At 31.0% G+C, this 16,794-nt stretch overlaps 1 protein-coding gene across 2 annotated transcripts in view; it reads right to left on the bottom strand.

Annotated features, from left to right (window-relative positions):
* The window catches only part of LOC145239768 (ubiquitin carboxyl-terminal hydrolase 44-like), a 209,742-nt gene that overhangs the window by 31,709 nt on the left and 161,239 nt on the right, over positions 1 to 16,794 (bottom strand). For both annotated transcript variants that reach the window (XM_080103205.1, XM_080103204.1), the window contains exons 4-9: positions 15,264 to 15,341; positions 13,907 to 13,947; positions 12,231 to 12,371; positions 8,698 to 8,748; positions 7,289 to 7,333; positions 1,470 to 1,533 (exon numbers count right to left, since the gene is read on the bottom strand). In XM_080103205.1, the coding sequence (XP_079959331.1) occupies positions 1,470 to 1,533; positions 7,289 to 7,333; positions 8,698 to 8,748; positions 12,231 to 12,371; positions 13,907 to 13,947; positions 15,264 to 15,341 (420 nt within the window). The remainder of the gene's footprint in view (positions 1 to 1,469; positions 1,534 to 7,288; positions 7,334 to 8,697; positions 8,749 to 12,230; positions 12,372 to 13,906; positions 13,948 to 15,263; positions 15,342 to 16,794) is intronic.

Here is a 16,794-nt window from a genome sequence, read left to right as displayed (position 1 = left end):
TCTTCAGACAGTGTGATCTAGTAGCACCCCTCTAGAAGAAAAGGTACTGGAAAATCAATGTTGCATTTGTAGCTTACTTGAAGCATCGTGACTATATCGATAGAATATAAATGTTCGAAGACATCATAATATAGTAGTTAATGCAGCATTAGATACAGATGTAGAAACATGTAAATATATTTAGATTTGCAAAATAAAAACACTAAATGTTTTCTAATCAATAATTCTATATTCATAGTCAAAAAGATATTGCCCGATGAATATTTTTAGTGGAGTTTAAAAAATGCATGCTGCAAATAACAGGCTGATGATTGGAAAATATGTTCCTGGGTTTATGATCAGCTGGGTTCATTGAAAAAAGTTATTGCTGCTTTAAAACGAGAGTACATATTGAGAGATCAAACGATTGGAAATATTAAAGAATTAATATTTATTCAAGATCAGACACCTTGGTCAGTAACTTTTTATGACCAGTGATAAAACTCATCATTCTTAACTGGTTTTGCTAGGTGACATACTTCAAATGAAAATATCCATATATACATTTTAGCAAGACAGAAAGAGGGGGGGGGGGGCATTTGGTTTTTATTTCGCCCAAGAGAGAGAAGCTCTTGGTGTCCTGGGTGTTTAGTTGTAAGAGATATTTATCCATTTTACAAATTTGTCATTTGGTGGGAAGCTGAGTATCATAGTAACCTTAAGATAAAACATTGTTGCTTGTTTTAAACTTGATTTGCAATCTTGTTTGGAAGAAAAATCATTTAGTTATAGTAGTAATTTTGAGACCACATGATTGACACTACGTCCAATGTGGAAATCAAGCACCGAATTTGGATGAAGTCAACAAGCACAGGATCATGATCCAGGGAGTTCACACACAGTCTGAAATATTGGCCATTTCATGAGGTAAAAAAAAAAAAAAAAATGTATGTTGCAAGTAACATAAGATCATCCTTGCTATAAATCCTGTATTATGATTTTTGCTAAAAAAAATGTCAGGTAAATATAAATATATCTTATCTAATGCTGAAGAGGCGTTTACACATTGGGTGTGACAGCTTTGAACATACATATTCTTCTATGAACTATTTCAGTTTTTTTATTTGATACCTAATAAAACACCATTAATCTTTTTACCTTTTTAGATTTGTATTTTTTTTTACATATTTGAATAGATGTTTCAAAATACTTGTTTACTCAGCCATAGAAAAGATCTTTTCGAATTAGTTGCTTATTTAAACACACAAAACAATAAAAGATTTGCACACACACTTGCTCACATAAAATATAGATAAAAACAAGGCAAATATGAGAAAAACCATTAATTGCTCACATTTACAAGGCAAATATAAAACAAACTAAAAATTAAAAGAAGAAAATATTTTATAAATAATTACATTTTACAGATAGACATGTGCTGTACATTTTGATAGAATTTGATAAAAAAATGTTTTCTTTTCTAAACTCACCGTAGTATTTAATTTTAATATAAGAGATTTCCATGCTCGGAATACTTTGCCCAAAATTTTTTGCCTAAAATGAAAAAAACAAAAACAAAACAAAAACATTTAATGTAAAAAAAAAAAAAAAAGTCACTGTATACATCTTTCATTTTTCTCTATAAGAGGAACTTATTTTAAAGGAATCAAATTCAGTAGATCTGATTGGTAAGTTTAATCATGTGACAGAAAAGATTTTAAGTTGAATAATCAGTTGTATTCTGGATTTTACAGAGGAAGGGTGTAATACAAAACAAAGACAATGATTTTGTATAAAAATGTGATTTTTTTTTATGCATAAAAACGATGGAACAGTTACCTGCACTTTTGCATAATCTCTGACCAACCTCATATTTCTTTCCTGTCCGACTCAATCTCTTCTGGACTTCCTATCTTGTTTATATAATACTTTTTTACGTCATACCACATATCAGATCTTTCAACCTATATTTTTTTGCACCAGATACTAATTGTTCTATTGTAGTCCAGTTTTCATCAGAATTTCAAATCATATTCCTTTTAAAACTTTTCAATAAATCTGTATATGTGCACTGACGTAACAGATAAAGGAACATCCTGAGTTTCAATCTCTCTCTAAAATTAATTCTCTTAAGTTTTTTAATAATTACTTTGCACATATGACTAAGTTGACTATCCAGGTTTTTAACATGGTTATAGTCAGCTAACATACTTCTTAACTTCTGGTGTGTCTACTACCGGAAGTGGTGACAAGGCAAATCAGTTCATTTGCTTTTTTTCTATCATGCTTATATCTCCCTTGTGCATGTATTCTTTTTTTATTATGTTTTTCTGATAGTTCTTTTTTATTTAATAAATATTGAAAAGTTTTTTGATCTTATTTTTATTAAGAATCATTGAAATTAGTTTTATTTTTTTAAAAGAATTATTGAAAACACTTTAAAATCTTTTAAAACTATTTTGGGAATATTATGTTTTTTTTTTTATAATGTTTGAAATTTTATTTTTTTTTATTTCAATAATTTCATTTTTATGCTTTCATAAACATATTTATTATATAAATAAAATTAAAAAAAACTTATTTTCTAAATTCATAAAGATAAAATTTCAAATAAACTTATTTTTGAAATAAAACATTTTTATAATTTCATACACATTTCTTATAAAATTTCAAATAAAAATCTTATTTTGAAATTTCATTATTAAAAGTGCATATAAAGACTTATTTTATCATTTTGTTAATTTTTATTGTATACTTTTCAATAATGTCCTTTTCTTATATTTTATTTCAATAAATCAGTTCACAATAGAAATACTAAAAGTAAAGGAACTGATTTGCCTTGTCACCACTCCTGGTAGCACTATACAAGAAGTTAGAAAACATTAACTGACCATAACCTCTAACACATATCACCCCTCTGTCTGCATAATTATATTACAACTAATGCTAGTCAGAAGTATCAGTTGTAATATAATGACGCAGACAACGGCGGTGACATGTGTTAGAAACACGGGCAAAGTCATCTCAACTGATGTGTTCAAAGTAATAATAATAAAAAAAGAACTCAATAGAATAAATTTTCAAGCCCACCCATGCAGAGAGGTTTGATGCCAAGCAGTATTAAAGTAGCATCTAGTTAACCAAGCTTTAGTGAAAATCCATGAGTCAGCATCAAGATCGGTCATCCTCTGCATGCAGCAAGCAAAGACATTTCTGGTGGAAAACCGTAGACCAATGAGTAGGAGTGACAATGTTTTCTTTGCACCATTTCTTTGTGCTTTGGATCAAATCCTTCCTTATGTATGTAAATAGCTGTGACCAATGAAGAGACGTTTACACACACCAGACAATCCTGAGCCATGATCTTTGTAAGCTCTGCAGAATTTCGACCAAGTAAAAGTAGCACATCCAGTTTATCTCTTATCAAGAAGAATAAATATTTGGGATATAACCGTGGCTAGCGACGACTAATTTAGTCTGGTGATGTCATGAACATCGATCTGTTGAAATTTGGTCACGTGTCTCATGACTAAACCGGAAGTTGGTTTAAAGTTTTGGAGGGTTAAATAAATTTAAACATGCAGTCTTTTTATTTTTATTTATTTTTTTAGAATGTATTTTAAAATAAAAATGAAAGTATGTGTATAAAAAATGAATTTTACATGTAATTTAAGTTATATGCTCAAATAATAAATTATTATTTAGAAACTTATATAAAATGGGGAGTATGGTGAAAATATTATGTACTTTCACCTAACAATTTAATAAAAGCAATATTGTAAAAACGGAATTCCTTGTTTAAATAATTCTAAATAAGAAAAATCATTTATCTTTTTAGTTCAACTATTTTACTGTGCAATATTTATATCAGCGTGAAATAGATTAAACTTTTTTTAAAAAGTTTATGACCGTTTTTGTTATCCCAAAAAGCTTATTAATAATTATTTGTGGTAAATGTCGTGGCCCTGTAGGTGTCAGAATTTTGGAGAATATACTTCCAAAATAAACTATTAAAATTGTTTAAAAAAATAATAGAAATATTAATTTTTATTTAAAAAAGTGTTTACAAAATGCGGGCAATAAAAAAATAATATTTTTATTATTTTTTTAAACAATTTTAATAGTTTATTTTGGAAGTATATTCCATAAAGAAAATAAACAACCCACTTTAAACGGAGAAATTACGAGTTTTGTATATGTTTTTCGCAGTTTTGTGTTAGGGTTGTCAAAAATTCACCCAAAATTCTGATATTGCTAGTGGCGCTGTAAACGAAAATAACGTTTAAAATTACGTCAAACGAGTAGTTTCCAAGATATGAAGAAATGTTAGTTTTAAAAAATGGGGGATCAATTTTCTATAAGAATTTTACGTAAAATGAGTACCCATTTTATGGCCATCATTTTTTTTTTTAGGGCGCTTTCTTTTTAACAAATAAAAGCGAAGAAAAATGAGTATGGCCATCTTTATGTTGGGGGTTGGGAGTCAACGTACAATGAACACAGTTTAACGTAAAATGAGTACCCCCTTTCAAAAAGTGTAAACAGAATTTTTGTCGGGGACAAGGGGTCAACTGTAGGTGCTCATTTTACGTTTAGTTGTGTTCATTCCTACATCAAAGAGGCACTTCGCCTTGTTGAAGTGAAAATGTAATTTAAAAAAAAATTGCTCATTTCCCATGCAAAAAAAAAAAAAAAAAAAAAAAATTGGCCATAAAGTGGGTGGTCGTTTTAGGTTAAATTATCCCCCCCCCCCCACTTTGTTTTTTTTTTTAACTAATATCTCTTTATATCTTGGAAACTACTAGTTTGCCATAATTTTAAACGTTATTTTCGTTTTCAGCACCCCCGAAAACCTATAAAGGTGTTAATTTAAAAGGATTTTTCGAGGGTGGACTAATTCTGCACATTTACCTTATTTTTTGATTTTATCGTTTTTTGTCATATAATTTTTTTTTTTTGTATTAAGTCAAACATGGTACGATTTTCTTTTAAATTATTTCTTTAGGTATGTGAACTTCATTTTCGACCTGAAGACATACAGCGAGAGGCATCAGCATTTGATGAAAGGACTGGAAAGACAATTAGTGTTAAATTAAAAAATCCCTATCTTAAGGATGGTGCTATTCTTCGAATATTACCAAACTGTCCCTTCTATTTATTGTCATCAACCACTTTTAGAGTCTCCAAACGCAAAGAAAATGCGTTTAGAAAATTCTGCTCTTAAACATACATTATGTGAAAGTGTTGCTGACGAGTTAGAGTTACGGAAACAAAACTTTCCATAATATTGATGATTTAGAAAAAAAAGAGGAACGTAAATGCATGTTCCCAAAAATGTTCCCAAAGTTTTGTTATAATGGAAATCATGAATTAGATAACATCAAAAGTGCTCCATTTTCTAGTTTACATAAACTTTATGCCCTAGAATCTCAATCACTTGTGAAATATTGCTGTAAGTTGACTTCAAAAGCTCTTTCTCCGACTACTTTTGAAAGGCAAAATGTTAATTTGGTTTTTCAAATTTTCAACGAATATACTATTCAAGGTTTGCTAACCTTAGGAAAACAGGAATGCTTGCACAAATAAGCAGAAATCGCAGAATACATTCAAATATTTTATTTTGGTGGACAATACTGAATGTGAAAACATCATATAAAGGTTGTTGACTTCGTAATAAATATGCTAATCCACTTACATTAAATAGTGATAATTATAGTTTCCTAAATGTGTTCTCTGACTGGTTAGAAACTTGGAATAGCATTCCTGGAAGAACTGGTAAGTTAACAAAAGAAACATATACTGCTTTACACCATACTACTTACACAATTTTAGAATTGACTAAATATTGTATAAATGTACTGAACATGGTGTATATATTACCAGGAAAGTTTCAGACAGATAACCTTGAGGCAAGGTTTGGCCAGTATCGACAACTTAGTGGAGATCAGTATAATATCGATACGTCAGGTGTATGAATGTGAAAAAAAAACTCAGAATGTTGTCAGTTTTAAAATTGAGCTTACCAATTAATAATCGAACTATTGAATTGAAAAATTTAAAAGAAACTAACTGGGATGAAATGACAAGGGAGCAAGAGTTATATGTTTATAAATTTAACATAGCTGTAACAGAAGATGATGTTAATCAATGCAAGGAAGTACTTCCTGTTATATTATACTTAGCAGATTATTGCTGTCATCCAGTTTTCAAAAAACTGAAATGCAATAGCTGCAAAAATTTAATATCCGGGAGAGAGATTGTTGAAGAAATAGCTGAATTAAACAGCTACTTCCAGGGTATTAACAGAGGTTCTCTGCTATACTCAAATGATATAACTAATAATTTTGTCTTATATAGTTATAAACAAACTTACAAAATGCGATTCTTTTTTACATTCGATTCATCAGAGAAAATTAGCCATGTACATAACTTTAAATATTTTGGCTGATCAAAATCGATTATTTCATGTTGACTCTTGTGATGAGGGTCACATTATTCAGCAAATTAAAAAAATGCTGATATGGAGTTCATCGAATTCCCTTATAAACAATTTTTGTCGCAAAGAGAATGACAATATTAGTAAAAAAAAAAAAAAAAAAATATCAGAAAAAGAAAAATTCAAACTTAATTAAATTCTACAATAGATTTTTGAAAAGTTTTAATATTCAATGTTTGAAATATTTCTGCCTTAGTAACTTTGTTTATACTAACATTTGTTTGAATTTAAATTTTAACTTATTGTTTATTATTCAGTTAAACCAATTTATCGCTCGTTTTTCAGTTTTGATTTTTAAAATATTGTTTTGATTTAAAAAATATTTATTGTTCATTTTTATTTATTTCTATTGAATAAACCAGTTTCATACAAATCAAATCATATCCCTTTTCTTTTTAAACTTTTTAACAACTTTTCTCCCTTTCAATTCGTTTTTTATTATATTTTTATTATTAATATTGGATGAGTTTCAGTACAAAGTACCATGTTTATCTTTTTTAATCCAATTTTGAAGTTTTCTAACGCTTTCTGTAAAAAATGTCTGCTCATTATCGACAGTCAGTGTTCCACTTATCTTGCTTGCTAGGACCTATGGCGATGACATCATTTTTCAGCTGACACGCCATCTATGACGATGGTCACAATATAACTCACTCAAGTGGCTCCCAACAGAGCTGATCATCGAGATAGTTGAGTTACATTTTTATCTAAATTACTTTCAGATAATTCGGAAAAAAAAAGAAACAGATTGTGTAAGAAAGTATTTGATAATAGCATAATGTAAGGAGGAGGAGGATAAAAAGATGGTCTTACCTTCTGTGCCATACTGCGGTATTCAGTTTCTCATTGGCATCGGATCTAAAAAATAAAAGATATCAAAAGTAGATGAAGACATTTTAGTTTTATGAACGGATATTATGAATAATGTAAGTTTTTTATTACTATGATTAAAAATGTCATTGTAAGTTGTATTTTAACAGAAAAAAAGTGAAGAGATATGATGTAGGAAAAGGAGAGTGAGAGAGAAAGGGAGTGAGAGAGAAAGGGAGAGTGAGAGAGAAAGGGAGAGTGAGAGAGAAAGGGAGAGTGAGAGAGAAAGGGAGAGTGAGAGAGAAAGGGAGAGTGAGAGAGAAAGGGAGAGTGAGAGAGAAAGGGAGAGTGAGAGAGAAAGGGAGGGAACGGGGGAGATAGAGAGAAAGGGAGGGAACGGGGGAGATAGAGAGAAAGGGAGGGAACGGGGGAGATAGAGAGAAAGGGAGGGAACGGGGGAGATAGAGAGAAAGGGAGGGAACGGGGGAGATAGAGAGAAAGGGAGGGAACGGGGGAGATAGAGAGAAAGGGAGGGAACGGGGGAGATAGAGAGAAAGGGAGGGAACGGGGGAGATAGAGAGAAAGGGAGGGAACGGGGGAGATAGAGAGAAAGGGAGGGAACGGGGGAGATAGAGAGAAAGGGAGGGAACGGGGGAGATAGAGAGAAAGGGAGGGAACGGGGGAGATAGAGAGAAAGGGAGGGAACGGGGGAGATAGAGAGAAAGGGAGGGAACGGGGGAGATAGAGAGAAAGGGAGGGAACGGGGGAGATAGAGAGAAAGGGAGGGAACGGGGGAGATAGAGAGAAAGGGAGGGAACGGGGGAGATAGAGAGAAAGGGAGGGAACGGGGGAGATAGAGAGAAAGGGAGGGAACGGGGGAGATAGAGAGAAAGGGAGGGAACGGGGGAGATAGAGAGAAAGGGAGGGAACAGGGGAGATAGAGAGAAAGGGAGGGAACGGGGGAGATAGAGAGAAAGGGAGGGAACGGGGGAGATAGAGAGAAAGGGAGGGAACGGGGGAGATAGAGAGAAAGGGAGGGAACGGGGGAGATAGAGAGAAAGGGAGGGAACGGGGGAGATAGAGAGAAAGGGAGGGAACGGGGGAGATAGAGAGAAAGGGAGGGAACGGGGGAGATAGAGAGAAAGGGAGGGAACGGGGGAGATAGAGAGAAAGGGAGGGAACGGGGGAGATAGAGAGAGAGAAGGAAGAAGTAAGGGAGAGGGAAAGGGGAGGGAGGGGGAATAGGAAGGGAGGGGAATAGGAAGGTAGGGGAGATGGGGGAAAAGCGAGAGAAATCAAACTAAAACACAAAAAGAGACAAAAAAATAGTTCAAGAAAAGGAAGACAAATAAATTGAAATAAATATAATTTACAAACTGAATATTTTACAAGTTTGCTTTTTTCATACTAACCTTACATTGCAAGATGTGTTCGTGTTAGTTTCCAAATTTTCTGCATTTTGTCTAAATCAATATAAAGAATTGTAAATTAATGGTTTGTATTAAGAATATTCTTAAAGTTCAAAGAATTTATCAAATGCCCACCTGATTAAGAAAAGTTTTTAAACATTTTAAATGAATTAAATTTCAAAATCAATGCGTTTTTTTTCTTTTCACCAAAAATATTGCAATTATCTGCATGAAAATAAAAATATGTAAAACAATGTATTATTTGGTTTCCATATTAAACTAGCTGCATCTATTCGTGTTGCCTGGGAGTCTTTACTTTCATATTTTTCTCATTAACATAAACCTCTTGTTTATGTTGTTTCTCTTAATATTGTCAAAGAAAATATTTAGATTTTGGTAAATTAACAAATAAAAAAAATCAGTTTTGATATAAAATCGACCAGACAATCACAAATACTTTTTTTTTTTTTTTAAATACCATGTCAGTTTTTAAAACAGCATTTTGCTAGTTATATTTAAATATGATATCATTGATCATTAAATAAATTGTTAATCAAACCAAATTCATAAAAAAGGATGACTAAAATTTTGAAAAAGATGGTTTTTCCTGCCTAGAAAAATTGATCAAACAAAAACAAAATAAGAAAAATGTTTGTCGCTTGATTAAAATCAATTAAAATTTCAGATTTGTTTGGGTAGATCAATATGAGTTTGAAGGAGCTTAAAAAATAAAAATGAAACACTCCAAAACTTTTTTCATCATCATGTTCAGTTTAACATAACAATCTTACATGCTTGCTTGTGTTAGACAGCTTTACGAAATTGACTTTCAAAGTAACCTATCTCTAACCAGCTCTTTATCACTTTCAAGTCGATTTTTCTAACTTGTTCCCATGTTTTCCTTAACCTTCCCCTGCCAACTGAACCTGCCATCTCAATTGTTCTACATCTACTAACCAAAGAACTGTCATCAATATTTTCAAAATGGCCAGAATAATAAAGTCTCTCTTCTGCACATGTTTCCTTATACTGTCCAAATTTAGTCTTCCTCTGAGATCATCAAAAATACTTCTGTCAGACTCGCATTACACATTCATCATATCATTCTCGTATAATTTCTCTCCATGCAATGCAGGTCCTCAACCCTCACTTGCCAGATTTCACTTCCATACATCATCATGCTGTGTACACATACCTGATAGACAGTTGTAATATTTAAATCTTAAAACCCAAAGAGTCGGGATGTTTTCAAAATTAGAAGATAAGATAGCTGATTGAAACATTTAGTCAAAAAAAAAAAAAAAGAAAAAAAAAAGTCATCTGAAATGCTACCAAAGGCAAAATAAATTGTTTTTCTCTAAACACTTAAAAATTTAGTACAAACCTGTTTGTGTGCAGTCTGCAGAGTTCTGTGCAGACAAAAAGAATGATAGAAAAAAAAAATGTCTGCCTTTTCTCTTTCTTGTGATATTGTCATCTTATATGCAAATGAGATGCTTCCAGTTCAATCAATCCAGTCTCTTATAAAAAGTCTAATTTTTCAGAGACTGGATTGATTTTTGATTTGGATGTCAGAGAAGCAAGTGTTGTCAGCAGTGCATTGTGTTCTAGAGTTGAGTTTTTTTTTTACTGTAGAGTGTCAAGTTTTAGAGCTGAGTTTTGACAACACTGTCGTGTTTTGGAGTAGTGAGTTTTTAGCAGCAGCATGTCAAATTTAGCACTTAATTGTTTTAACTACACACACACATATATATCTTACATGTCCAATTAAAAATTATTTTTTAATAAAGTTATTACTAAATCATTTTAACAAAAATAATTAAAAAAAGAGAAAAGGTTTTGTTTTCCAAATTCATCTTCAAAAACCAATGTATCACAGCAATGTCCAATAAGGAAAAGAAAACTAAATCGGGTTTCTTTTATTGACTACAAACATATTTTATTTAAACTTTTCAATAATTACTTATAATACAGAGATGGTTCAGTGAGCTACATGTAATATGCACTTTACTTTGTTTTTATGATGTTAATAAAAAAGTCAGCATAAAAATAAAATTTTCTTCCATAAATTTATTTTTTTTATTACGAGTCATTGTTTTTCAGCATTATCTTTTATTACAAGTTATTGTTTTTTGGCATTATACAAAAGTATTGATTCAGTATGGCATTTTATTGAATTAAAAAATTGAAATAAAGCAAAAGTAATAAACATTAAAAAAAAAAAAATCATTAAAATAACTAATTTTACAACTGTCTATCTTGATTTATTTTTCTCTCTGTCCTCCCCTAGCCAATACAATAGAACCTTGAGATACAGCAAAAAAGTAGTAACAAAATACGGTACAGTATACAATACACGTGTATATAATCAAATAACATTATAAATAACACTGTAAGGCAGAGCAACTACTGTAACCAGAAGCCGGAAAAATTGTATTCCACATCGTAGCCTGAAAAAAAAAAAAGAAAAAAAAACCGTATCCTAGGGCCACCGTGTCCTGGGGTTCTACTGTATTTCTCCACCCTGGTAATTCTGTTTTAAATTTAAGATTTAAAAAATATCAAAAGTATGGAATTTGAAGAATAAAAAATAGATAAACAAAAGGTTAAGGTAAAAATGACTCCCGGGCAATGTCAGATAAGTACAGTTCTTAAATATATAGTATTTTAATTTTGATATTAGTTGACAATCATATTTTTAAAAGGACTACAAAGTCAAAGGATTTCACAAAGTCAGAATGCATTGTGATGTTATGATAGACTGTCAAGAATTTTTTTTTTAATATCATTTCATCCCCCTCTCATCACTTCTCTTACCATTTACTCTTTATTTATATCATTCGCCATACCATCTAAAACAACCATGAAGTATGCACAGTTGCTAATAAGATAAGTTTTAGTAGATTAGTAGAATATAGATTTAAAGATGTTATATCCATCAATAATTTCAAAACTATCTTTGCAAATGTTTTTTTGTAAGCAACAGTAATGTTTTTTCTTTTAACTATTGGGTCGCCATTTATCAAAGCCAAGAGCCACTTAAGAATGGTTAATGAGATAAAGAATGGTTAATGAGATAAAAGTAATTGTCAGCTGAAAGATGAGAAACACTATGGAGTACTAATATTGATCAATGGTTTGAATTGCATTTGATTACTTATGGGTCGGTTTATGACAAGAATTTGTTGACACTGGATTTAGAAAACAAACCGGTTGTAATCAGTAGAGTAACAGTCCAGTAGTAATGTATTTGACAGGCAAAAAAAAAAAAAGTCCAAAAAACTGTCTAATGAAATTATGGCCAACATTAGGTACATGGAAGAAAGGAAAGTAATTTTCGTCGTGGTAATAAGATGAGTTCTTGATGCAAATCTTACAAGAAGGAAACAGATTAGAGCTCAGTCGAGCACCTTCTGTGGGAACAGCACTAGAGTAAAGAGAAAGAGGCATAGTTGAAATAATACACATTTATGGTCGGTTATGATCAGTAGGCATTACTATTTAGAATATAAAGATGGCAGTAGAAATCAACAAACCTTTGGTAGGAAGATCTCAGAAATCGTCTACTGCATTGCTTTAGACTTAAATGATGTGTTCTGATGGCACTTAATGCACCACGTAAAACTTTTAAGTCACTGGCTGCATTGTCATTGCACACAACGTCACCACATTCATAGCTAAAAAAAAAAAAAAAAGAAAACAGTACAACATATGTCGATACTATAATATATATCGCTTCATATATTTGTCTTCAATATTTTTTTTTAGTTTAATTTATAAATTTAAGTCAGTTATTTTCATAGTTAGACCTAAATAGCAATCTGACAGTTTCATTTGATTCAGGTTAGCCTAGCCTAGCCCCCCCCCCCTTATCGTTGTCACAAATATAATTCATTTAGATTCATTTCTTCTCATGATATTTACAAAACTTGGTATAAAAAGAAAAGGCGTAATTTCTAAATGAAAAGTCCAGAGGGCCTAGACATAAGTATAAAATTCTCCAGGAAAAAACCAATGTAAGTGGTCCTCAGTCTCTAGGTGCTTCGACCTATGTGACTCATGGGGATAGAAACCCCCCTTAAAACTTTAAGTAGACATGTCAACACCTTGTGTTGAGATGCAAAAGAAGAGATTATCTTGCATGAGATAAAGGAACCGATCTTTCGATATTCCATGGAGAACTATTTAAAGAAAAGCCTGCGGAAATATTTACCAGAAAAGTAAACAAAATTAATCCAGCTTAAGGAGACACAAAGTGGAAGTACTGATCTCTAGATCTGCTATGGAATTAGTTGTCGATGAAAAAAAGAAACAATGCTGATACCACTAAGAGGACCTGAGCAAGAAATGCGGATTTATATCCAAACTACACTGTCGCCTACTAATTTTTCAATACTCTTCAAAATTAGATTATTATTTCTTTTGGACAAACTATCTTTCTCTCTGGATATTGCACATATTATCCAGCTAAGCATTTTACATTCGCCCCACTTCTCAAAGCCCTTTCCCATCGTCAGATCATTCATATAACCTTCTGGTTATTCTTGACTCACTTGAACTCATTGTCTTTAGGTTTCGATTTCAGTTCAAATATTTTTTTTAATTACAAGAAATTAACTGCTTTTAAAAAAACAATACTTGTCTTACTTTCTGTATGAATTAGAATACAATATTTATGTATACTTTACAACCAGGCAATGCTGGACGGCCTGCTAGTAGATATATATTTTCACACGCACATGATAATATAGATTTTCACACACCCACACTAATATATTTATTTATTTTTGTCCATACACACACTAGAAGAATACCTGACCCAGAGGATAAAATTCAATACAAATTTGATATATTTGAATTATCAAATATTATGCTGCCTAAAAACCCTATAATGAAACTGAAACTTGAAAAATATTAATTGATGTCTAATACCTATTGTTAAAATTTCATAAATCTTGGTCATTACATATTTACATATGGTATTTATTTAACACAAGACAATCAAAGTTCTGTTTTCTAAAAGTTAATTCCAGAGTTTAGTGTTGAATTTTTTATAGCGCATTTTATTGCATAAAAGCATAAGGATATCTAAATTCCTATTAAGTAAGAAAACAATAAAAACATGTGTCCATAAATACATTTTATTCAAAAAGTCAAAACTGACATTGCACACACATCATTCTCAAATAATAAAATACATTTGGGTACTTACCAGTAAACAGCTCGACCATTCACTTCCAATGTTAATGCATGCTAAAGTAAAGTAAATAATATAAAAAAGATTGCTTTATAAACATTTTTTTCCATATTTATATTTTTTTACAATTTTTAAATAAAATGAGGTAAAGATATGTCATTTAAATTTTTTACAATATTATTCCACTTCTGATACAATTACTGATTCTGTTATAAATTTCTGATTCTTTTAAAACATCTAATATTTACGTTTAAAGTTGTTTTTTGGGGGTTTTTTTTTAGGATTGCTGTAAAAGAAAAACACATTATGTGCATATATTTTCACAAATGGAAAAATATACATTATGCCGGAATATATAGATTTTAGTTTTGCTGGTAGCTTAAAAAGCAATGAACAATCATAATTTTATCATTAGTGCCAGCAATAAAAAATTAAGTTTAAAATAAACATGTAAAAGAATCGTTTTTTTTTTGGCATCGGACATTAGGCAGGCATTTTTCTGATTCCGATATTCAAAAAGTTACAATTTTTTTTAGTAATCATCTCAACACTAATATATATATATATATATATATATATATATATATAAGAGCAAATAGTTAATAAAACATGTTAAAAAACACTTTGAAAAAGAGTTAAAAACATATTTAATCTGAAAAGGAAACACTTAAGTGGATAGTCCTTAATCCGGAGTTTCAAATAAATACTTTCCTTCTCATCAGAGGGTAGGAATTAGCAAAATGCGGGATCGGATTTTAACATAGCATCTTAGTTGACAAACTAAAATTTGCTTTTAACCATTTTCATTTGTTGTTGTACAAAGTTATTGGCAACTTTTTAACTCATATTTTAATTGAAGAATATAATAAGAGTTGTCTACCTTACAAGTAAAATTTTTATTTCTTTTTCCATAAAAGTTTTAAAAATATGCTAACAAATAAAAATTAAAAACTAAAATAACTTTCCTGCATTCTGGGCAACTCCATGTAGGTACAATTAGTATACATATGCACACACAGACACACTTATTTTAATGATTATAACAGACAGTAGTTGATTGTCATTGCTTTTTTTATTTAATGAACATCTATTCATTACGACAAACAAATCTGTTCCAAAGAATTCAGTGGTAAAAACCGACTGCATCACAAGTGATACAAAAAGAAATACACATCTTTTGTTATTATGATTAATTATGAGCTAACAATTATAAAACAAAGAGATGGTTTGGGGAACAATGATAGAATGTACGGAGGTGGTTTCATTGGGAAACATTTTGCATAGGTACAGAAATACGAATTAGAAAAAAAAAAAAGAAAAAAAAAAAAAGAGAGAACTAAGATTAAAACAAAAATGCAACAAAAATATCTACCTTTTTCTCTTGGAAGTGTTTAAAAGCATGTCCGTTGCTCAAAATACCACAGGAAACATTGGGACATGACAAACAGGCCTGACGAAAAAAAGAAAAAGAAAAAGTTAGCTTGAACATTCAAAATTTGAAAGAACAAGAGATATATTTACGTCATATTAGTACAACTACATATCGTATTCGGTTTAAAATCACTTTTACATATGGGCATCTGTTGAAAAACTTAAAAAATAATTATCCAAACTAACCTATCTCTGACTAGGTCTTTATCCTTCTTTCTCTTTCCTTATCTTGCATATTTTCCTTGGAAATAATCCTGTTACTACAACTGTTTTACATCTACAAACCCAAACACTAATCTATTCATTCCAATGTGACCAAACCAATAAAGTCTCCTGTTATGCACACTTCTCCTTGTCTACAATTATCTTCCTCTCAGGTCATTGGTGTTAAGTTACATTCCTTGTATAGAGATGTAAGCGTTCAAGTCCGATAAAAAAATTGTTCTATTTTTATATTAGAAAAATGTCCATATATATAAAGAAATCAATAACTCATGAAGTAATATACTTTTTATAATACTAAAAACAAATTCAAAACAGTGAATCAATAACATTTTATTATTTTATATAAAAAAATAAATATAATGCAAACTTTTTATCTTACACTGTTTGCTGCTGGCTCAGAGTCGCCTGTTCTTCTGATTCACAGTACTCTATTTTTTTGTGATAAGCTTTTAAAGTAATCTCCTTTGTTTATTCTTGTTTATAAAATCGTTCCCCCCAAAAATTAAAAAAGAAACTAAAAAAAAAAAAAAAAAAAAAAAGAACACACACACAAAAAAAATCTATCTATATATATAAAAGCGAAAATGTATGTATGTATGTATGCTTTTCCTCGATGTCCACAAAATGCTTCTTTCAGAGAAGCGCTTGCTCGGTTCACAACTTCTTAAAACTTTTTATATCATCTATAAATTGTAATATCTCAGAGTTATCCACGGAGCTCGCCTGTTTATTTAATTTTATTGACTTTCAAACGTTAATTATTCGACATTTCCCGCATCTGCACGCGTTACATTCGGTTTTCGGTATAAAAAAAAAGCGAAACTCGACTAATCACAGGCCGAAAGCCAGTTGTCTCAAGAGCTTTCATTTCGCTCCTCCTAATAAACAGGAAGCGGGTTTTTAAAAACAAACAAACCGATTTATTCACCTCATTCAAAACTGTCCCGCACAAAATGCTTACTGCTGAATACCTATCGCCGTCACGTCAATCAAAAACGCGCACTTGTTTTTTTTGTTTTTTTTTAACACTTTACTATTTTCCAACTGTGCGTCGTGAAGGCTTCGTTTTTTTTTTTCACGGGCACCTGTTTTTGTTTTTTTTTCACATTTTCGGGGTTTTTTCACATACCCTGAAAAACACCCAGGCAACGCCGGGTACCCCTCGCTAGTATATATATAAAAGTGAAAATGTATGTATGTGTGTATGTTTGTGTGTCTGCTAAAAACTTTCGACAGACAAGACGAAA

Source organism: Euprymna scolopes, chromosome 19 (assembly GCF_053919585.1).
Source record: "Euprymna scolopes isolate OS-2025 chromosome 19, ASM5391958v1, whole genome shotgun sequence".
NCBI lineage: Eukaryota > Metazoa > Mollusca > Cephalopoda > Sepiida > Sepiolidae > Euprymna > Euprymna scolopes.
The sequence above is the reverse complement of the archived record's forward strand: the minus strand, read 5'-3'. Positions and strand labels throughout refer to the sequence as shown.